Below are 23,102 nucleotides of genomic sequence, written 5' to 3' on the forward strand. Positions count from 1 at the left end.
TGATCTGAGTTCGTTAGGTTCACCTCGTTGGTGGTTCGGTCGATGTGGACACATTAACTAATGACTTGCTTATTGATGACACATAGAGGGACATATAGAGGAAGTATAACAAATATGAAAAAAATTTACAAAGTTAAATTATATAAATATTTTAAAATTATTAAAATAAAAAAATCTATAAATTTTCAAATAAATGTATGTATGTATGTAAAAGAATCAAAACAAAAATGGTTAGAGCTTACGAAACGATTTCTTGGAAGGCCAAACCGTTTTCACCTTTATAACGGTATTGTTGCCTTCTTCACATTATTGTGATACCTTTCCTAAAAAGCATAAACACGTGCTATCCTCGTGATCTCATTTTAATAGGACTTAATTGCATTAAACATCCCAAACTATCATACTCATTCTAATTTGATCCTCATACTTTAAAATGTCCTAATTATATTCCAAATTATTGATGTTACATCAATCAGGCTCTTCATTATTAAAACCATGAATCTAACCATCATATACGATAACTAAACCAACAAACTGATTTAACATTGATCGATTTTATCGTTAATCAAGTGAATATATTTAGATTTAAAATAATGAAAATATAATTATATCTAATTGACTTCACCTACTTATATATTAATTAAAAAATATAAACATATTTAAAATAATTTAAAATATTAAATATTAAGTTCATCGATTCGGTTATAAAAATTCAAGAACCAATAACCAATTGACATAACCAAATAAATGACTCGAAAACTAATTTACCACTAAAACCATTTAAACCGAATCCCACTTTATCAAATTGGTTAGTTAAGTTGCTTTTAACCGACTTATGTTCTCCCTACATCTATTTTTATAATATTTATTTTTCTTTAAAATTTTTATTTTAAATTATATAAGATTAGATTTGATATATAATTTAATATTTAAATTAACAATTTTAGTGATGGAAGAATTTATTGATATAATCTTGATAGTTTAGGATGTAATTAGAATGTTTTCAAACTTAGGGACCAATTTAAAACGAGCATCATAGTTTAGGGACATAGAGGCAAATTAACTCTTTTAATAATGGCTCGCTCGTAATTTTAACAATAATTCATGTCCAAATTTAAAAACACCTCTCCTACTAATATTTTAGCTCACAAGCCACACACCCTTTCTCCAACCTCCCATCATTTTTACCACCACTTTCTTTTTTTTTTTTTTTGTTACTCTTTTTCCGTTTGTTTCTCGAGAAAATAAATATCATCATCACAAACACAATAGTAATCACAAATTCTATGAACTAAAAAGAAAAAAAAAGAGTTTAACGTCGTCATCGCTGTTTATTTTCAAAGAAATGACGTCAGGGACGAGAATGCCGACGTGGAAGGAGAGGGAAAACAACAAGCGGAGAGAACGGCGGAGACGAGCGATCGCGGCGAAGATCTTCGCCGGTCTGCGGATGTACGGTAACTACAAGCTCCCGAAACACTGTGATAACAACGAGGTGTTGAAAGCTCTCTGTGATGAAGCCGGTTGGACCGTCGAAGAAGACGGCACTACTTACAAAAAGGTAAAAACCGATCCAAATATATATATGATTTATAATTTATGAGCGAACAAATTATTTTTTTCAAGGTTTAAATATGTTATAAGTACCTGTACTTTTCATAAATTTGAAATTTAGTCCTTATATTTACTTTTCAAAATTCAAAATTCTGATCTAATTATTAACATTGTTATTTTTAAAATTTACTAAATTTAACAAAATAGTTTAACTGTGTTATTGGATCTAAATTTTGAAATCTTAAGTGTAAAAAATTAAATTCCTAAAACTAAAAGTATAGGGACTAAATTAAAAACTTGTGTAGAGTATAAAGACTTATATAGCATATTTGAACAATTTATCAACTGTTAAAATTCGATTAAAATATTTAATCATGTTTCACAGAAGCACGAATTTGTGTATATATTTTTTTCCGGCTTCGGTGAAGCAAAAGGACGACGAAACATTTTTATAATAGGACGATAATACCTTCCATCTCCTGGCTTGAAAATTTGCACTTTGCTTTAACGTAAGAAGTCATAAATTTAATTGGAAGAGCTAAGTACACTTTGCTAATATAACTTTTAGTCCTTGAATTTTGGTAATTACTTTTACTTTGGTAACATAGTACAAAAAAATTTAAGTACCACAGTGGACTTATCTGCCAAGTTTAGGGACTAAAAAATATATTAACCCTAAATTTAATCCAAGTTAAGAATTTTCTTCAATAGTTAATTTTTTATTATGAGATTTTTCATTTTTTTTATAGAAGTTATCTTTATGTTTGATGTGACGTCTTGTATACGCATGTCATATTGATAAGGGTACAAATTGAGAGTTAAAGATTAGACTGAAATTACAAGCTTTATTAATTTAAGGGATTAATTATAAAATTGGACAAAAATCTAAGGTCACTTTAGTAATTTCAATCCAAGTTTATTTATTTTATTTTAAAAAAATTTTCCGGGATTATTGGCTTTGTATTGCTTTTAAATAAATTTTAATGAAGAAAAAAGGCTGATATCGAATCCTTGGATACCACTTTTATGATGAGATTTTAAACAGCTTTAGCTGTAATGCGTGTGGGGATGGGGTTTTGATTAAAGCTTACGGTAAAAATAAACAAAGCATGCTACATTATATGCTTATGTAAACGCCATTGTCTTTGACATTATTATGCTTTTGGCTTATTTCACTATTTGGTCTTAAATTATATCATTTTTTTATTTTGGTACTTAATTTTTTTGTCTCACTTCAGTATTATGAATTGTCATTTTAGTTGAAGTTTATCTAAAAAAATAAGGTAAAAACATCACAGAGGTCCTGTATTAGAAGTCAGATTGTATTTTGTCTCATTTATTAAAAAAATAAGCAAATTAGTCTCTACACGTTAGATCAAAGATCAAATTGATCATTTTTATTAAAAAATTCATCCATTTGTGCTGTTAAAAACTGGCGTGCCAAGTGTCCTTCATGTTAACGTACATAAACCAATTTTTAATAGTAGAAATGGATGTAATTTTTAACAAAAAGACTAATTTACTATTTGGTTTAACTTATATGAATTAATTTACCCTTTTTTAGTAAAGAAAGTAAAATATAATTCTGCTTTTAATAAAAAGGCTTTCATGATTATTTATTGTAAAATGTGATAAAAATCATAGTTCACGTACCAAAATTGAGAAAAAAAAAGTTTTGATAGATATAGTTCGGGGACCAAAATAATGAATAAAACTTCTTTTTACCCTTTTTAGTGGAAGTTTTTGTCGGGTTGCAATGACTATGTTGCCCCCCCTAATCATGCATTTTGGTCTATCATATGTGACCCCATGAAAACAGAAAATGTCTCATGCAATGTTGGGCAAAATGAGGACTGGCAGTTAGATTTTACTTATAAAAAAGTTTGATTTAGACATTTAATGTTTTCATAATTCATCAATGCCTTTGTTCTTTTCTTTGTCTTTGTTGTTTAAAATCCAAGTAGTTGAGGTATTTTTCGAATGATGGCTTGTTGTGTTTAGCTACTATGTGCGTGAACATCAGCTTATTTTTCTTGACTTTCTTGGCTAAATGGATAAATTTTTATAAGTTTCTCTCAAAATTTAAAACAGCGGCCTTTTCAACCTTTGATTAAATGAAAAATTTCATTTTTGACCCCTCTAAAAATTAGTAATTCAATTTAAGCCTTTTTAACATAATTGTTTTTAGCTTTAGCCTTTAGCTCCTGATATTTTATGGTTTTATGTAAGGGCACTAAAAGAATTTTAATGGCTTCATCCTCAGTTTGGACCATTTCGAGATCAGATCATTTTGGGTTCAAATTAATTATGTTCGAGTCTTTTTGGGTTTGAGTTATTTAAGTTTTTTGGGTTTGGATTATTTTGGATTATAGTAATATTAAGTTACTTGTTTGAGTGATTTGTAGTTTAAGTTTTTTAGATTTGAGCCATTTTAGGTTCATGATTGACGAGTTCAGATTTTTTATTTTCTATTGCCAAATCAAGTTGGGTCAAGTTTGGGTTTTTGGGTTTGGGAAAAATTGGTAAGTCGATGTCAGATGCATATCTTAATATGGGTACGAGAATATGATAGAAAATTTAATAGGTCGAGTTTAGGTTTTTGGATTCCGGGAAAAATTGATAAGTCTATGTCGGATGTATATCTTAACATGGGTACGAGAATATAATAGAGAACTTAAAAAATTGAACACATTTATGTTGGACGCATATACATATTTGATCCTTTGCTCTTGCATACTTTTTTGTCCTCCATTTTGTAGGGATGCAAACCAGTGGATCGGATGGACATTTTGGGAGGTTCGGCATCGGCTAGTCCATGCTCTTCGTATCACCCAAGTCCTTGTGCATCGTATAATCCGAGTCCCGGTTCATCATCCTTTCCGAGTCCGGCTTCGTCACATTACCGAGCCAATGGCAACGGCAATGCCGATGCCAATTCCTTAATCCCATGGCTCAAAAACCTTTCATCCGGCTCGTCTTCAGCTTCATCCAAGCTTGCTCACCATCTCTACTTTGCTGGAGGGTCGATAAGTGCTCCGGTCACCCCACCATTAAGCTCCCCGACTTCCCGAACTCCTCGAGCAAGAAACGATTGGGACGAAACAACCGGTGGCTCGGCACGAACCGGGCAACGACATTGTTACCTTCCTTCATCAACTCCACCAAGTCCCAACCATCAAGTTTTTCCTGATCCAGAATGGCTTTCTAGTGGACCGACATCCCCTACATTTAGCCTCGTCTCACGAAACCCTTTCGGGTTTAAAGACGAGGCTTTATCAGCCGGAGGTTCACGAATGTGGACTCCAGGCCAAAGTGGAACATGTTCACCAGCATTTCCAGCTGGTGTTGATCAAACGTCGGATGTTCCGATGTCCGATGTCATTGCTGCCGAATTTGCCTTTGGTAGCAATTTCACTGGGTTAGTTAAACCTTGGGAAGGAGAAAAGATCCACGAAGAATGCGTAGCCGATGATGATCTTGAGCTTACACTTGGAAATTCAAAAACCCGGTAATGTCTCCATGTCGAAATCTCAGATTCAGTTTTCCGGTCAACGACATTACTGAGTTATTTCGAGTCCGAAACTGCATCCGCCGCACCCATCTCTCCATTCAAGCTAAAAAGAAATCAAAGACCAATTTATAAATAGCTCATAGCTGTGTATCTGCCCCTTCAAGTGCAGTCCATTCATCAATTTCATATATATATATATATATATATATTCTTTCTCTCTTTGTAACAAAAAAAATTCTAGTAATGGCATTGACATCGACATTGACTGTTTGGTATGATTGTGGTTTTTGTGATTGCAAGTGATTTAAAATGTCCCGGATTTTTTTATGGTATTCTAATTTTGTATTTTCTAAAAGAAATTATTTGTGTTTGATGTATATTTAATCATAAACTTTCAAATCGATTGAACGACAATAACTAATTATGTTCGATCAATAGTGACTTAAATAAATTTTTTTGAATAATTTAAAAGCTTAAAATAATTGCGTTGACGTACTAATCATGATAACTGTATTGTAATATTTCAAAGATTTACCAAATATTTTCAAAAATTTTGTAGAGTTTATTTAACAATTATTAAAATTTTAAAGGGCATAGAAAAATTTTAAAATTTTTAAAAGGGCTTAATGACAATTTCTCAAATTCTTTGAGTGTCTTTACGTTACACCCCTATCTATCATCCATTGCATTGTTTTAATAATTTAACATTTTAGAGAGTAAACTCACCAAGAAAGTCATTAAGAGGTTTTCAAAGGTTTAGGAAGGTCGGAGCATCTACAATCGGAAATTTAGAGATTAAATCATAGTAAATTTCTTACACGTATATTTAGACTTAATTAATGAAGCACGTGTCGCCTTTTTAAAATATTCTGAAATTGTATCAGATGAAACTCTATGTGTACAACAATACATAAAATATAAATGTCAATATGAATACTTGGAAAATAAAAAATCCAAGTAGAGTCAAATTTGTGTAGTGGTAATGCAATTATAATGTTGGATTGTTCATCATTGCTATGGAGCCGAACGAAATAATTAAAGCTATCCTTTTAGTTTAGCAAAAGGGTAAAAATATTAGGTAGAGATTGTATTTTATCTTTTTTTTTTAAATTTAAAATAGTAAATTAAAATTTTTTATATTAGATTAGAGAGTAAATATAATTTTTCTATTAAAATTTATTTTAAAAATTGGCATGATTGATGATATTATACACCAATGATCATTAACCCGAAACTCAGATAAGATTCGGATCGCTTACCCGTGACCCGGACAGGCCCCACTAGATGAATGTGTGCGAGATGTACAGCAAGAGGATAGTCATGGGAGCTCGCGGTATCAGCTCGCACGAGTCAAGGGGAGTTCGCGGTCTCAATCCGCATATATCCAATGAGTTCATATGTAAGGGGCCGCGAGGTCTAGCAAGCGACCTAGAACGGTACAGATGTCCAACATACCCGAGACCTGCTCTAATGTCAATCCTATGAATAGCAGGATCAAGTCAATGAACATTTGAGTCAAATCATGAACATTGATAATATGTATAAATACCCGAATATTTCCTTTAATGAGACACGGAAATTAATTTACTCTTTGATATAATGTACATAGACTAATTTATCAATATTTTGAATAAAGAGTATAAAATACAATCTGACATCTAATACAAGGGCTTTTACGAATACTTTTATTGCAAAAGGGTGTATAATGTGTTCATTTATTAAATTGGATTTGTTTTAAATTTTAGGAATTCAATCATTTTGAGTTCAACTTATTTATCAATCGAGCATTTTAATTCAAATCATTTTAAATTCAACAGATTTCGAATTATTTGTTTGAATCATTTCTAATTTGAATAATTATGAATTCAAATCATTTTTTGATGTTGACTTTTGACTTTTCTGTTGTTGACTTTTTATGGTGAAATAAAATCTTAAGAGAAGTAATGAATTCCCGAAAATGGTTACCTAACATTAACAGCACAAATGTGTAAATCTATACAATATCTGAATATTCTTCATCATATACATCATATTAACAAGTCGAGTTTTTCCGGTTTCTTATCTACCAATCATTTCCATTTTCATTCAACATTTCCCCATCTAGGTCCGGGTCCGGGTCCAGGTCCGGGTCCAGGTCTGGGTCCTTCCCTTTCGAAAGACCAAGAACCCCTATACAACAATCCATCAATATAAATTTTTAAACAGGCAAAGAATGATAGGTGATTTACAGAGAATGTACATATGATACCAAGGTTCATGCTCCATTGTCTCTTCTTTATACCGAATACCAAAGCGATTAGTTCGATTTCCAACTTCTGGCACTTAACTTAGTGTGTTATATAGATCAGAAAGCGCACGGTAAAGAATGGCGGCGGCAGGTGGCCGAGGCATGGACCCGAGAAGTATATCGGTTGCAGTTATTGACTGGCTGCCGTAAAATCGGGCATTCTCTCGTCCCCGTGTTGTAACAACAGTCCCTTTGAGTGAACATCCAACAAAAGCACCTACATATTCAACTGACTATACTCAACAATGCAATCATTGATCTTGAACTTTAGACAACCGTGCGAGATTAAAAGAGTTCAAGTCAACGGTTGATAACAGTACCATGAAAGCTCCTGTACTAGAAGTAAGATTGAATTTTACTCCTTCAACTAAAAAAATGAGCATATTAGTCCTTGTACGTTAAATCAAAAAGTAAATTTATTCTTTCTGTTTAAAATTTCATCCATTTTTGCAGTTAATAATTGGCGTGTAAGATGGATTAACCAAATAGTGACATGTGACGTGCCACATGTACATCATGCTGACATAAAAGATCAGTTTTTAACCGTAGTAATAGATGAGATTTTTAATAGAAGGACCAGTTTGCTCTTTGATCTAACATAAAATGATTAATTTGACCATTTTTTAGAGAGGGCAAAATGCAATCCGATTCTTACTACAGGGGTCTCCATGGTACTTTTATTGTCATATAGCTGATAGACAACATTATTTATGTCGATATTTGACATGATACCATGACAGGTCCTAAAAGATCACTAAGACAAATATGCAACCAAACCAAATTCAATTATGTTTAAAAGGAGAGGATGAGACGATACCTTTACTACAGCTGTATGTATAACAAGCAGCATAACCACCATCACCGGCTCGTACATCTGCTTCTACAGTCCGTCCAACAATACCAACGGCAGCACTTACACCAGCTCCAATAGAAAGATGTGCATTGCCGCTAAAAGTCTTAACAGCATCATTCGTTCTCAAGATTATAATAAAATCCGTCAATTCTCCCCCAGCCTGCAGATGTAACCCTTAATAGTTAGGAAAGATAGTGAAAAACGATTAACTTCATGAGATTGGCTCGTTGCATCCCACCATACACATATCCCAGTTGATTTTGTTCCGTAATATATTCAATCGGTTTAAGATATGATTGAAAACTACCTGAGCTCCCCATCCCAAACCGAATGAGGAAATGGCAGAGGGTGGAGACCAGGAGTCGTCCTCTCTACGAGCAATCACAAGTCCCGTACCGATATTGTATGTAACCATGACACCGACTTTCATAACAGAGATTATGGCAAGACCTTTTGCATCTCGGAGAATAGAATCAGGAATGGATTTCTCAGGTTTCAATGAACCAACCTGTCCGGTGAAAGAGAAAACGGTAAGAATTCAGAAAAGCTATGTATAATTTCAATGAGAATTCCAAGTATGAAATGAACAATAAAGGTTTACTAGTTAACGATTAATCAATGAAATGTAAACCTCAAAGCTCGATTCTTACCTTAGTAATGTAACCCCGAATCGTATTTGTTGCCTTATAAATTTCATGTTCCATAGACTGTCCCCAGGGGAAATTAACCCAAGATCTCAAAGTACTCAAGTCAGTCAAATCGTGTGTCGGCAGCTGAGCAGCATTACTAACCTGGTCCATCAAGTATGGCTGGACCGATTCAAGCCGCACACAGCATACATCGCAGACACGTTGCGGGTCTGTTACATGAAACTTTTGGGGCATTAAACTCCTTCCTTTAGAACACTCACCGCAAAATATTCCTCCACAAAACCTACAATGGTGTCTTGAACAAATGATCGGGTGAAACCTCACACCACACAGCATACAAGCGGAAGCCGCACTGTCAGCCAACCACTTTGGCGGTTCCGCATCGAGAATTTCCTTCACGTTACCTAAATTCACTTCGTTTAGTGTCTGAGCCATCTCTTGCCAAGCTTGCTCAAGCAAATGACTCGATAACCACGAAACTCCACATCGTTGAATATCACCAGAAGCTAAAGCGTTGACTTTCCCACGGGCAGCGAGTATCATCTCGACGATCACATCCCACATAGTCAACTCCTTCTCTTCACTCAAAAACTCACCCCACCCCATGTCACCTTCAGGGAAATAACCTCCATTGGAATGAAAACCTTTGGCCCATTGTTCGTGATCGCTTTCGAGCATTGGTGGAACAGAGACCGGTATCCATACTCCGGTATCCTCAACAAGGGGGGAGTCGTAAAAGAAGTACTTTCCCATTTTTTGATGGCTGGTCCTTGGTTCTTTTTCTTCTTCTTTTTCCTCATTCAAGTCCTCCACAGTGTTGGTTGGCATTGATAACCCATTATCATATTCTCCATAAACATTAACTCCTTGATTATCAAAACCCTAATATTAACATTAGAATACCCTAATCAGAAAAGTCCCCAAAACTTTGAATTTTCAAGGGAAAAAAAAGCATTTTTTTTATTGATAATGAGAATGAAATTAACAATAAAAACAAACCCATAATTCAAAAGATCAAAAGGGAGCAGGAAAACAAAACCAAAATTTAAAACCCCAACTTTCTACTTCACTCTCAAAACCCTAACATCAACATGAATGGGAAACAAGCAAATATTCGTAAAAAACCCAAATCATAAAAATCCCCAAAACTTTGAATTTTAAGGGGGAAATGCATTTTTTTTTTAATTCACGGGCATGAAATTAACAATTAATATAAACCCATAATTCAAAAGATCAAAAGGGGGCAGGAAAAATCAAAATCAAAATTAAGAACCCTAACTTTCTACATTCAATGATTATTCGATTAATTCAATAAAAATAGAAACAATTTCAAAGACTTACCGAGTTGGAGCTCCGATTAACGGTATCATCGTTTAGGGAAAGAGAAGAAACCCCAGAATCAGAGCCCGAATTTTGATTGGAGCCCTCCATTTGGAGTGATTGAATTAAATTAAAAATTATTTAGCAAATGAAGGGTATGAACAATAAATTATTTACAGTGAAAAACAGTAATTGAAGCGAAAGAAGAAGAAAAGACTCAGCTTATTTATAAGAGAAATATTATAAATTAATTCATTAAATTCATTGAAAGCTGCCTTCAAAACTTGGAGTTCTTTCTTTTCGACGTTACGTTTGCAGGCAGCATCTAAATGACAATTTACACAAATATATGAATATTTTAGGGTAAACTTCGTTATTAATACCTGTAGTTTACAAAATATATGGATTTAGTCCCTATACTTTTTAAATTTTAAAATCAGTCATCACCAAACAATAATTGTTAAATTCATTAAGTTAAGTTCTGCTATTTCCAAATTTTGATGTGTAAAGATTGAAATTTCATAGTTCGAAAAAGTATATGGACTTAGAATGATCCAATTGGAGAATATGAACTAAATTTACAAATATACGCAAAAAAATTAAATATCCATCAACAAGTAAAAGAATATACCTTTGATCGAAGTTGATTTGACGGTTAGTGTCGGAGATCAAAGAAGAAAACTGTTTGAACTTTAGCTCACAGATTTGTAATATTCAAAATTGTTTCATGAAAAAAAAAAAACCTAAACCATAAAAGAGAATGAGAACAAAAACTTTCGATTAGTGTAGGTGATGCTAACAAATAATGTAATTTAACTTTAATGAAAACTTTCAAATAATTTAGTGACCTTTTTAAAGTTAAATGACCAAAACGTAAATTTACTAGTAGTTTTAATAAACTTGAATGCAATTTACCCAAAATTCTTAACACCCAAATAGAGCTGATCATGGGTCAAGGCGGCTGCCCTGACCAAGGCCCTTAGAAAAATGGGAGGGTTTGGGTAAAATATAGGCCGAAAAATAGGCTTGGGCAAAAAACGAGGCCTGCTTTAAAAACGGGCAGCCTCGAGTAAGAGTTTTTTAGTTTGCAACTATTTGGCCCAATTATATATTAATATATATATTTTTATTTTATTTTAATTATTTTAAATTTTAATATAACTATTTTTATTATATTGTTAATTTGTGTATTGTTTTAAGAATTGTTTTAGTATTATTTTTATTTGTTTTAATATTTATTTTATGTTTTTAAATATATTTGATTTATTATATTTTTAAATTTTTTATTTAATGAAATAAGAAAAAAAATTAATATGGGTCGGGCTGCTCGGGCTTTGTAATTTTATTTCGGCCGGGCTTGGGCAAAATTTTAGGCCCATATTTCGGCGGGCAGGGCCCGAGCCTAATAGACGGGCCTAAAATTTTATTTGGGCCCGCCCAACCCGCCCGCCCATGATCACCTCTACACCCAAAGGATCAAACTTGCAAGATTAGACAAATAAAAAAATCACCTCAAAATGACATGATTTTTTTGAAAGCACCCAAATTTCCCTTGAATCTCGGCTATAAAATTCCCTTCTCTTTCCCAATTCTCTTCCTTGTATTATCCACTCTAAGTTAAAAGGACCATTTTGTAATTTTTAAATTTGAATAACTAAAATATAAAATTATTAATAGTTTAATGGCCTATCTTGTTTATATTAAACCAAAATTCTATGGATTAAAGTAATTAGTAGTTTCGTGTATAATAGAGATCGGATCAAATTAGTCATTTTATTATTAAATGGATCAATTTCATCCCTATACTCTTAAAAGATTCAAATAAGCCCTAGTTGTAATAGCATTAACGTTTACGGTATAAAAATGTCTTGAAAATTATTGAAGTTCAATTACAAATAAAATATTTTATTTTACATAATTATAAAAACTTTAAAATTGTTAATTCTGTTAAACTGTAAATTATATTTTTTAACCAATTGATGTTAACTATAGTACGATTTGACATTATTTGATTGTTTTAGGGTAAACTACGAGTTCCTTTGGATGGAAGTTTAGCTTCCTTGCGGTACTTTTGGTTTTTCTTTTTTATCTCACACTATAGTATCGTTACAGAGGGGCCCTACATTAGTAGTCACCCAACTGTGATTTTTTTTCCTTTTTGGTCACCCAACTATGAAATGTTACAAATTGGTTGTTCAACCATATTTTTTTTTTCTTTTTTGGTCACTCAGCTATAAAAAGTTACAAAATAATCACTTAACTATTCAATTTTATATTTTTTAGTCACCCAACTATCTTGGACTTTTGGAGTTTCCTTCTCGTAAGCCAGTTGGTGATAAAAAAGACAAAATTGAAGTTGGGTGACCATTTTGTAACTTTTCATAATTGGGTGACAAAAAATGAAAAAAAATCATAGTTGAGTGACCATTTTATAGCTTTTCATAATCGTGTGACTTCAAATTTTTTAAAATTTTAAATTAGTAAAGATAAAATTACGTTTTGCCCCCCTAAAAATAATATAAATTTAATTTAATAATTTAAAAATTATAAAGATATAGACTATTCAAATGGTGAAGTTATATTTTTGCTATCATAAAAATTAAAATTTAATTTCGGCCTCCCTTAAAAGAATTTTCTACCTTCACCCCTAGCTGAAGGTAAACACCCATCCAAAGGGACTCTAAATTAAATCACTTATTAGTAAAGAAACTAATTTGATCAGCTTCCTATAATATAGGGACCTCTAATAGAAATCCACCAAATTCTAAACACCCAAAGGATCAAACTTCCAAGATTCAGACAAATAATAAAAAAAATCCCCCAAAAAGACATCTTTTTTTTTTGTTTTCAAAGCACCCAAATTTGCCTTGAATCTCGGCCATGGAAACGAAACCAAGCTCTAAAATTCCCCTCTTTTTCCCAATTCTTTTCCTTCTATTATCAACTCTAACCCAACCCTCATTATCATCATCAATCGATACCATCATCATCAATGGCAAAGACCCATCAATCTCTTTACGGCGCCGTATTCTATTAGCTTCTCAAAGGAACAACAAGATGAACCAGATCCCTAATTGTGGCGAAAGGGTGTCGAGATCTCAGTGTTTACAAAACCCAAAGTGTCGATGGTGTCGTAGTGAAGCTCTTGATGATATGTGCTTTAAAAAAGCTGAAGCTTGGCGATTGCCTCAACAGGTTTTTCTTTGTAATTGATATTCGATTTTAGTTTATTTGTGAATGAATTTGATCTGATTTATGATATGTTTTTTTGAAATTTTTGTACTGTTTGATTTGGTGATTTTATGTGGATGCTTTTGAATTGATTTAAAATTTTGGGGGGTTTTAGTGGAAATTTGATGAATTTTGGGGGGTTTAAAAGCTGTTCTACACTTAATAGAATTCTCTTACACTTTGCTTTAGAGCCTGATTTCCAGTCTTTTTGGCTTATGATGTTTCTTTAGATCTATGTAGCCATTTGATGTTGTCGAATTCAAATTTAGTAATACTTGACTCGGGTTGTTCGTAAATCTTATCTAATTTTTTTTATATTTTTATATTATTAAACTAGATATTAATTTTAATATATATGGAGTTCGAGTACAAAAATTAGTAAATGAACTTAATTAAGTTTAAACTTGAGTGATTCGTTATATCTTAAACAAAGCTTAAGCTTAAAAAAAGATATTTAATCGAACTTGAGTTAGAATATCGAATTCCAAATTTTAAGTCGAGCTCAAGCGTGACAGTAGGACTCCACCCCTAATCACGTCTCACTTTGCACATGCTGCGTATAGGAGTTCAAGAATTGGGCTAGAGTAAGGAGCACCTTTTCTTAGGGTTTTATAGCATGGGAGTCAATTCCGAATTAGTCAAAATGTCTCGTAAATCGAAACAAGAAAATTTAGGTTCCATTTCGATATAAATTTTAGTCGGTATTAACTCGTATTAATAGGTTTCACTCGTATTATTCGAAATATAATGTATTGAAAAATTGGAAGAATAAATAAAATTTTGGATCAACTAAGCCCTCTCAGGGATTTGTTTAAGAATAAAAACGAAGAATTTCATATAAATACTATGGAATAAGATTTAATTCTATTAATGAGGTTTCCGTAAATATGTCTAGGGGTGTTTAAATGATCAGCCGAATCAAATTGGCATTAATCGAATTAACTGAACTGTATAATTTTTTAATTGTTAATCGAACCGAAATACTTCGGTTAATTCGATTAGTTAATCGAATTAACTGAAATTTATATATATTTTTTGTTTTGATTAAATCAAGTATAAAACATATAAAAAATACATTGAAATTAACCGAAATATATGTTTTTGTTTTGAAAGTTAATTGAATTAATCAAATTAACCAAAATATTATGTCTTTTAATACTAGATAATTAAAAACGCTACCTAAGTCTTGAAATTAACACATAATATATATTATTAAGTTCGATTAATTATCCGATTTCAAATCGAATTAATTGATAACCGAAATTTTAAAAAATCCTTAACCGACCTCCGGCCAAACTAAGTTTGGCTACTGACTGATTAATCGAATTAGATCAGTTCGACTGGTTAATTCGGTTTTAACCGATGTTTGAACACTTCTAAATATATCCATTTCAAAAGTAGTAAGTTTGAAACAATTGAAATTTATTTTACATGATGCCACCTAAAATATTGGTGTCACTGATTCAAAATTTTTTTTTAAAAAAAAGTTGGCATGTTAGGATGTGTGCCGGTGAGTCAAATCGCAACAGTGGTACCACTTGATAGGGTGGCCGCATCAAATTTTGTATTTTAAACCTGCTCCCCAATAAGAAAAACAAATCTGTTATTATTTATCCGTTCTGAAATAAAACGAGAGGGGAAAAAATCTTAAGTTTGAAACAATGACAAAAGTCTCAAACTTGGGTTCCTAAAGCTATTCGAAATCAAGATTGAAGATTAAGAATATTTGCTTTTCATTTCCGAAATCAAGTTTGAGTTGATCATATTAGTTTGTAATTATTTTTATGTAATTTCATTTTATTTTACTATTATGTATAATTATGTGCCTATTTATTGATAATAATTTCTAGTTTTATATGCAAATTATATTGATAATTTCAAAGCTTTTTTTATTGTTTTAAAATGGTATAAATTGTTTTATTAACAATTAAAATATTTTTTATTTTTAATTTATTTTACATATTTAGTATACAAGATGAATAACTAGCGTTCGTATATGTCCATTTTGATAGGATAATTTACCATACAAAAGTTGGTTGTTTATTTGAGAACGTGGTCTAACATGAGTGTAAAACTTGATGAAATCAAACAAAAGATTGATGCGAAAATCGCTTGGCATTGTTGGAGCCTCGAAGGAGGATGTCCAAACTATTCTACAAATTTTTAGTTTCGTCAAATCCGTGCAAATATAAGGAGATGCAACTTGTAGAGAATGATGATGTGGAGACTATGATCACACTGCATTGCTCGCTTGATAACGTTGAACTAGTTGAGTTATTTGCTGAGTTAGCAGGTGTTGAGCCGCTACAAAATGTCACTCCATTAAATCAACAATATGGAATTCATGACCCGTATACAAAGTGTAACACCCTTCACCTGATTCAATCGTCGGACCTGAGCTACGAGATGCTACCAACATTACTAGAGCAAGTCACATTCAAATCTCAATAATAAATCATCCACAACTTAAACCTAATAGAATGACCAATAATAAAATTTAACCAAATAATAAAATATTTGTAAATCCCCAATTCCTTATAAAACCATATGTTGAAACTCAACTTTTACAAGTCTAACCATCTTAATGGACCAATCTCTTATATTATTATTACTTTTTGGTGGATTACAAGAGGAAAATAAAGCTCTAACAGTAATATGATTAACGCGACTCGAATCCATATCACATTTGGAGCGGTAAACATCCTGGCCATCAGGCTAACACACGAAATTCTCAATCTCTTATATTATTACATCTAAATTATGAGAAACAGAAAAGTAAACAAAAAATAAAGGCAAAAATAACTTCATTATCATGTGAACAAAAAAGGAAATTTTACTTTTCAAATCTTAATAAAATTAGATAAGATTGAGATTAATAAAAAAAGCATGTTTTTTTTTTCCTTGTAATAATTAGTTGAGATGATCACATGCTTTTTTGTTTCACATGTATTTTAATTGAAGCCGCCTTGAAACAGTCCATGTGTGATAAATGATAATATTTTTTTAAGAGTCGGATTATTCGTTCAAATATAATTTGTAAAAATTTTTGAGAAATTTTAGTAAAGTATTGAAATTATTGTGGATGGTAATTAAAATATTCGAATTTATAATATTTGAATTTGTAAAAATACGCTTCTAATTTGGATCTCGAAAAAAAAATTATTCCCCGTGCTACATTTCAAATATGGTCAGAATCTAATTAGTTCGGCATAAAATTTTTCAAGAGTTGAAAAAAATTATTATACCATTTTAAATTAACGAGTTTTTTTTTTTTTTCATTTTTAAGAATTAAGGACTCTTCATGCTGTCCCTAGAGTTGTTTTATATATCCTAAAATCAAGCAATGGAATACTTAAATATGAATCACTTGATTAGATAAAATTATTTAAATTTGACTCGATAATAATCTAACCGAATTTAAATTTTTTAAAAATAAATTCGGATTCTGATAATAATTACATAATCTCATATGTAACTACAACAACAAAGTTGAATGGTCAATGGTACTGTTAATCTACAGGATCTTATATATATATATATATATATACCCTTTAAATTGTTGTTGAAGAACAAAAGCATTTTGTGTCACTGATTTTCTTTGTTTCTATTATCCAACAAAACTTAGCAACCATGAATGAAATTTGTAGTGGCGATGAAAATCATGTGGTTCTCAATGTTTATGATGAGCCCAATAATCATAATCATCCCCCATCATCCAAAAACAAAGATTCTGAAATGGTCTTCTCCATACCTTTCGTGCAAAAGGTGATGTATGTATGTATATATGTATATATTGGAGGGGTTATATCTTTCGAGAGAAGTCTTCAAAGTATTTTGAGGACCTGGTTTACAAAGCTGGAAGCACCTTGACTGTTCGTGGGCACATGGCCACCCATTAAGGGGATGTGAGCCCATGTTTTGCCCTCGGTGGGGTGGGTGGCTGTGCGTCTATGTATAGTTGAGGTGATCCCGGCTCTGTGAACTAGATTCTCAAGGCAGCCATTCACTACAAGTTGACTGTTGATAGAATATCTTCGATTATTGAAGGATCGATTGACTATCTGATGGAAGGCTTCTCCCGAAAAAATCAATGCCCCTCAACAGTATGAATGTATGTATGAATGAAGATTTTTTTTTTTTTTTTTTTATAATTTTGCAGGTAATGGGTGAGGTATTAGGCACATATTTCCTAATATTTGCAGGTTGTGCAGCAGTGGTAGTGAATACAAACAATGACAAAGTGCTTACAAATCCTGGGATAGCCATAGTATGGGGATTAGCTGTAATGGTGTTGGTCTACTCACTGCGTCATATATCGGGTGCTCATTTTAACCCTGCAGTCACCATTGCTTTTGCTACTTGCAAAACCTTCCCTCTCAAACAGGCATGTGCTGCTATCCATCATTCATGCATGGGGTAGAAATTTAATTATAATTTTTTCATGGATCAAAATATAAATTTATTATGTACTGATTTAACCATCATTTTTAAGGGATTAAAATGTATTTTTACTATATATTAATTTATAGATTCTTTATTTATAAGAAAACTGATTTTTTTTTTTTTTTGATTTTTGGAGGTCAAGCCCCTGGATGCCCTCCTTCAGATTCACCATTGTATATACATACATATCCAATGGTTGATATTTGATATTTGGTTTTTTGTTATATTAGGTGCCGTTTTATATATCGGCTCAAGTTGTTGGATCGACGATGGCGGCCGGGACACTTCGGCTTTTATTTAACGGACCGGATGATGTATTCGCCGGAACGGCACCGCAAGGGTCGGATTTGCAAGCGTTTGTGATAGAGTTTATTATCACTTTTTACCTTATGTTTGTTGCATCCGGTGTTGCCACTGATAACAGAGCTGTAAGTTTGCTTATACCTTTTTTCTTATACCTTATGGTTTCTTTTATTTATTATAAAAATGCTAAGGTTCAAAACCAAATCGGTAGAGTGATTCATTTTTAGCAAGGATGTTTGAACCAGATCGACCGGTCAATAGGACTAAGTTTTTAAATTTTAATTTTTAATGATTTTTAATTGATCTGGTAACTTGATCGGTTTGGCTATCGATTCGATTTAAAAAAAATTAGTTTTTAGTTGTATGAACCGACCAGGCTACACCCATATTTACCTTATCATTTCTTTCATCGAAACGTGCCAATTCCTATATGTATATGGAAAACTTGTCCCAAATTAATTTTATCATAAGAAGCCAACAATCTAATACCCAAACTCAAAAACCTTAATCCTGGATGAATTTGACCTAATTACTTTAAACTTGAAACAACTTGAACTTTAAATTGACCCAAACTCAAAAACCCTAAACTTAGATAAACTAGACTTAGTTACTTTAAATACAAAACAACCCGAATTTGAAACGAAACTAAACTCAAAATGACTTTAACTTTTTAAAATCCGAAATGGTGTAATTTATTTCATTTACCATTTGTTTTTATATGTAGATCGGAGAACTTGCGGGACTCGCCATTGGCTCTACCGTTTTGCTTAATGTATTGATTGCTGGGTATGAGCTTTGTCCTTAAGCATTCTACATAAAATATTTCTAGCAAAGGTCTCTGGTTTTTAGGGGCGAATTTAGAAAAAAAAAAATTTAGCAGGACCTGGATTTTGTTATAATCTTTTTATAGATTAAAATATAGGTTTATTATGTATTAATTTATAATTTTATCATTTTGAAGGGACTAAAATAAATGTTTTTCATTTTTAAGGGGCTAGAGTGCAATTTTACAATATATTAATTTATAATTTCTTTATTTTGAAGGGCTAAAGTGCAATTTCACAACCCGAAAATTTTTGGAAAATTTCATTTCTAGGTTTAAATTTGTTAAAATTTTGCCTTAATTTTTTTTGAAAATTAATTAATCTCTTTTAATTTTTGGGAAATTTTCATTAATTTCACAAAATTTTAAAATTTTAATTAAATCCCATTTTTTTAAAAAAATTAGTTAAATCTCCCAAAAGTTAATTCTGAGAACCATCACTCATCGTACTAATGATATTATATCTTACTCGACAGGCCGATCACCGGAGCATCGATGAACCCAGCAAGGAGCTTGGGACCTGCAATTGTGTCGAACCATTACGAAGGAATATGGATATACGTTACGTCGCCGATCATCGGAGCAGTGTCGGGTGCTTGGGTTTATAACATGATGAGGTTGAATGACAAACGGGACATCACAAAAAATGTTTGTATCTTCAAAAGTTGACCTAATTGTGCTTAAAATAATTTACAAGATCTATTGTACAAATGTAAATTGTTTAATTTATAATTTTTTTTAATTTAAACCATATTTTTAATCTATTTTGTTTGTAAATATTTGGTTCATTTGTTTATATATATTTTAACAATCTCGTTATAAGTTCTAATTATATCTGCTCTTTTTGATACAATACTTAAAATTACCCATAGCCCCCACTCCAACTCATAAATAGAAGGGTAATACGCTTCAGCATACTTAAACTCACGTCCTTCTGTATTGGCAACAATGCACATGTCAATCGAGATAAGATTCAACCGACTATTAAAATATATGTTGAATATGAATATTTTAAGAAAAGTAAAATATCCAAATAATATATACCATGATTGATTGTATTGTCTAACCATCATATTTTACTAAGTCTTGTATTGCATCAAAATAATGTGAACTAGAAAAGTAAAAAGCAAAAAATAACTTTACATCCTTAATAAGATTTAGAAAAGAACAAAACTTGATAAGAATAAGATTTAACAAGATCGCATGATTTTATGCAATCGGTCCAACGATTAAACTACTAATTCATCGAATCAATTAGTTTTTTAACAGTTTCATCGGTTCAGATAATTCTTGGCCTAATTAACTCAAAGCTTTTCTCTAGACCGGTACCTTAACCAATTTCCAATCCAATCAGTCTGATTGGCCTATAGATGTGTTTATTTGCAACTATTTGAAAAACATAGTGGACTTTCGAGTTTTAACGAAGCTAAAGGCTGAGAGAAAAAAACGAGGAAAAATATACAAGTGTCACATATGAGTATTATTTTGTTTAGAGTTTTTAATGTATTCAAAATGACCTTAGATGATCACATCTCAGTACCCAAATATTATGTATACATCATGGATTAAAAAAAATTGTTGAAAAAGAAGAAGCTAACATGCCCTATCAAAATTGAAGTGAGTTTGTATGCAAATTATTTATCACCATGAAACCCTACATTGCTTCAAATCCAAGCTTTTCATCGATTCTACGTAGATCATTTACCGGTAGAACCGGTTGTTTTCCTTGTTCGCGGAATGAGAACACATCTACAATAGACCGACATAAACAATAACTCCGAAACAAACGACATGATGCTAACCCAAATGAATAAGGTTTTTCTCCAATACCATATAATTCTTTTGATGAGAGGAAGTTTGGATTCGAGGACAAGGGATGCACCGTATAGGTCAGGGATACCAGAGCCCGAACCGTGTGCCGGTCGTTGTTCGAGCACTACCTTTAAGCAAGCGGTGGGCTCGGTGCCTTGGTTCAAATCTTTGAGTTTCACATTCAATGTTTGGACTTCAGAGATAAAGCCAGTGACTAGTGGTACGGCCTTGACTAATGTTAAAAGAAGGCGAATAGGTAAGCTTTTAAATCTCATCATGCATGAATGGCTTGAACTGTCAAGTGTTTCGCCCTTAATAGAGATGAAATCTGTCCTTACCTTAAAAAAAATAGTTGCATAAGCATTCATCAATATTGGTACTCGAGCCAAGCTCAGCTCGAGCTCGACTCGAAATTTAGGATTCGAGACATTATCGAGCTACTCCAACTCGAGCTTGATTAAGCTTGATCGTATTCAAGCGCTAACTTATTCGTACTTAAGCTCTTTCTATATGATAAGAGTAAAAACATAACTCATTGTACAACAATTTATTAAAATGAAAAACTTGATTAGGCTAATAAGCACTCGACCAATAGTTTGAGTTGCTTGAGGTCAAACTTGACTTGATTATTAACAAATCGAATTTAAGTTTTCCATGAGTCGAAATTGAATAATTTATAAACACCACTCTCATTTACACCTCTACAGTTTTTTTAAAGTACTCGCATTGAACATTCGTTTTCAATGCATATTTTAACATGGGTATGGTCATACGATCTTCCAAGAACTCTCTAAATATATGAGAAAATATGTCAATATTCAAAACTCATACCCGATTTCGAGTAACATAAACTTCAGTTACCTAAATAGACTCTAATTAAACTTGGCAAAGAGGCTGCCATTAACCTACGGGACATGCTTATGCATGAAGAGAAATTTTAGAAATAACGTAACTTAATGAGTTCAACCTTTTTTTTTTTTTTTTGAGTAATGAAATTTTAAAATTTAAAAACTAAAGGAACTAAAAAGATCTCTCCAGTCCCTCTCAATTTTGAAAATGAACAACTAAAGACAATTAATCACAACATTAATGTTTTCCATCAACTATAGATTTTTTTATTGGTATTATAACGAATTTAGCCCTCAAAGTTTACACTTTTTGTCAATTTGATTATAATTTAACAAGTTTATCCCACAACATTTGTACAAATGTTGAGGTTGAATTTTTCAGAATTAAGGCTAAAACGGAAAAATATGTAAACACCGAAGGCTAAATTTATTATTATACCAATCAAAATTATGTACAATTGACAGAAGACATTTATGCTGTGATTAATTATCCTTAATTGCTCACTTTCAACATTGACAGGGATTAAATTGCTCCAATTCTTTTGAGAGGAACCAATTTGCTCAATTTTGAAATTGAGAGGGGCTAGAAAGGTCTTTTTACCGATTAAAAATAACCAAATTAAAGTATAGTGACTACACCTACAACTTTTTATGTCGTGATTAATTGTCCTTAATTGCTCACTTTCAACATTGACAGGGATTAAATTGCTCCAATTTTTTTGAGAGGAACCAATTTGCTCAATTTTGAAATTGAGAGGAGCAAGAAAGGTCTTTTTACCAATTAAAAATAACCAAATTAAAGTATAGTGACTACATCTACAACTTTTTTAAAAGTAAAGGGACTAATAGCATAATTTAACTAAACACAAATAAACAACATGAACGTAAGAGGAAATTTCAATTTCACACCTGAAACATCCCCAAATTCCTGTTGTAATCCGATTCCGGCAATGTCAAAGAAACAGTAACCTGCAAATCATGAAAAGGAGGTATAATTGGAGACCCTAAATTCTTCCCCAAATCCATCTTCTTCCCCGTACATCTCACCCCACAACCAACAGCAGCACAGGATATAATAGGAACATAAGCAACCGGACTACCCTTTGTATAATCAAAATTCAAAGTTTCTTTAATCTCCAATGGTTTCTCCACTAAATACCTCATTAAAATCCAACTAATCACAAGTGAAGTAAACAATAACCCACATAGAACAAACCCTAAATAAGCAACCCACAGAATTCCCCTCCAGGTTTTGAAAATGAGCCGCCCACAAGGTGAATCGAACCATAATTTGATCAATTTTGAAATCAAATAAGCTTTGATTTGTTTCAATGGTCTAAAAGGATCGATTATTAAGATGATGCAGTAACTCAATATTGATATGGGATATGTAATGGATCTTATAATGAGTTTCAAGAGGAAATAGATTGGGTTTATGACTAAACGAGATGTGAAAAATAGTAAATT

At 32.1% G+C, this 23,102-nt stretch overlaps 3 protein-coding genes across 3 annotated transcripts; 2 read left to right on the forward strand and 1 right to left on the reverse strand.

Annotated features, from left to right (window-relative positions):
• Window positions 1-1,121: 1,121 nt before the first annotated feature.
• LOC108458207 (BES1/BZR1 homolog protein 4-like) lies at window positions 1,122-5,424 on the forward strand. The gene is made up of 2 exons (XM_017757513.2): window positions 1,122-1,561; window positions 4,314-5,424. Exons 1-2 carry the CDS (start codon window positions 1,346-1,348, stop codon window positions 5,064-5,066), a joined length of 969 nt encoding a protein of 322 aa, XP_017613002.1. The 5' UTR covers window positions 1,122-1,345; the 3' UTR covers window positions 5,067-5,424.
• Window positions 5,425-7,013: 1,589 nt separating this feature from the next.
• On the reverse strand, window positions 7,014-10,497 carry LOC108458040 (uncharacterized). The gene is made up of 5 exons (XM_017757276.2): window positions 10,197-10,497; window positions 8,856-9,737; window positions 8,513-8,713; window positions 8,170-8,365; window positions 7,014-7,569 (listed from the first exon to the last, which is right to left on the reverse strand). Exons 1-5 carry the CDS (start codon window positions 10,284-10,286, stop codon window positions 7,388-7,390), a joined length of 1,551 nt encoding a protein of 516 aa, XP_017612765.1. The 5' UTR covers window positions 10,287-10,497; the 3' UTR covers window positions 7,014-7,387.
• Window positions 10,498-17,036: 6,539 nt separating this feature from the next.
• On the forward strand, window positions 17,037-19,775 carry LOC108457775 (aquaporin NIP1-2-like). Its single transcript, XM_017756906.2, has 5 exons — window positions 17,037-17,171; window positions 17,566-17,790; window positions 18,080-18,277; window positions 18,877-18,938; window positions 19,452-19,775. Exons 1-5 carry the CDS (start codon window positions 17,037-17,039, stop codon window positions 19,642-19,644), a joined length of 813 nt encoding a protein of 270 aa, XP_017612395.2. The 3' UTR covers window positions 19,645-19,775.
• The last annotated feature ends 3,327 nt before the right edge of the window (window positions 19,776-23,102 follow it).

Source organism: Gossypium arboreum, chromosome 6 (genome assembly GCF_025698485.1).
Source record: "Gossypium arboreum isolate Shixiya-1 chromosome 6, ASM2569848v2, whole genome shotgun sequence".
NCBI lineage: Eukaryota > Viridiplantae > Streptophyta > Magnoliopsida > Malvales > Malvaceae > Gossypium > Gossypium arboreum.

Bases quoted from the DNA above. Each gene is read 5' to 3' on its own strand.
- LOC108458207 (XM_017757513.2), top strand. From the start codon at position 1,346: ATGACGTCAGGGACGAGAATGCCGACGTGGAAGGAGAGGGAAAACAAC. The intron at 1,562-4,313 runs GTAAAAACCGAT...TCCATTTTGTAG, and splicing joins ACGGCACTACTTACAAAAAG to GGATGCAAACCAGTGGATCG.
- LOC108458040 (XM_017757276.2), bottom strand. From the start codon at position 10,286: ATGGAGGGCTCCAATCAAAATTCGGGCTCTGATTCTGGGGTTTCTTCT. The intron at 8,714-8,855 runs GTAAGAATCGAG...TTCACCGGACAG, and splicing joins TTCGGGGTTACATTACTAAG to GTTGGTTCATTGAAACCTGA. The intron at 7,570-8,169 runs GTATCGTCTCAT...TTGAATATGTAG, and splicing joins TACATACAGCTGTAGTAAAG to GTGCTTTTGTTGGATGTTCA.
- LOC108457775 (XM_017756906.2), top strand. From the start codon at position 17,037: ATGAATGAAATTTGTAGTGGCGATGAAAATCATGTGGTTCTCAATGTT. The intron at 18,278-18,876 runs GTAAGTTTGCTT...TTTTATATGTAG, and splicing joins TTGCCACTGATAACAGAGCT to ATCGGAGAACTTGCGGGACT. The intron at 18,939-19,451 runs GTATGAGCTTTG...CTTACTCGACAG, and splicing joins CTTAATGTATTGATTGCTGG to GCCGATCACCGGAGCATCGA.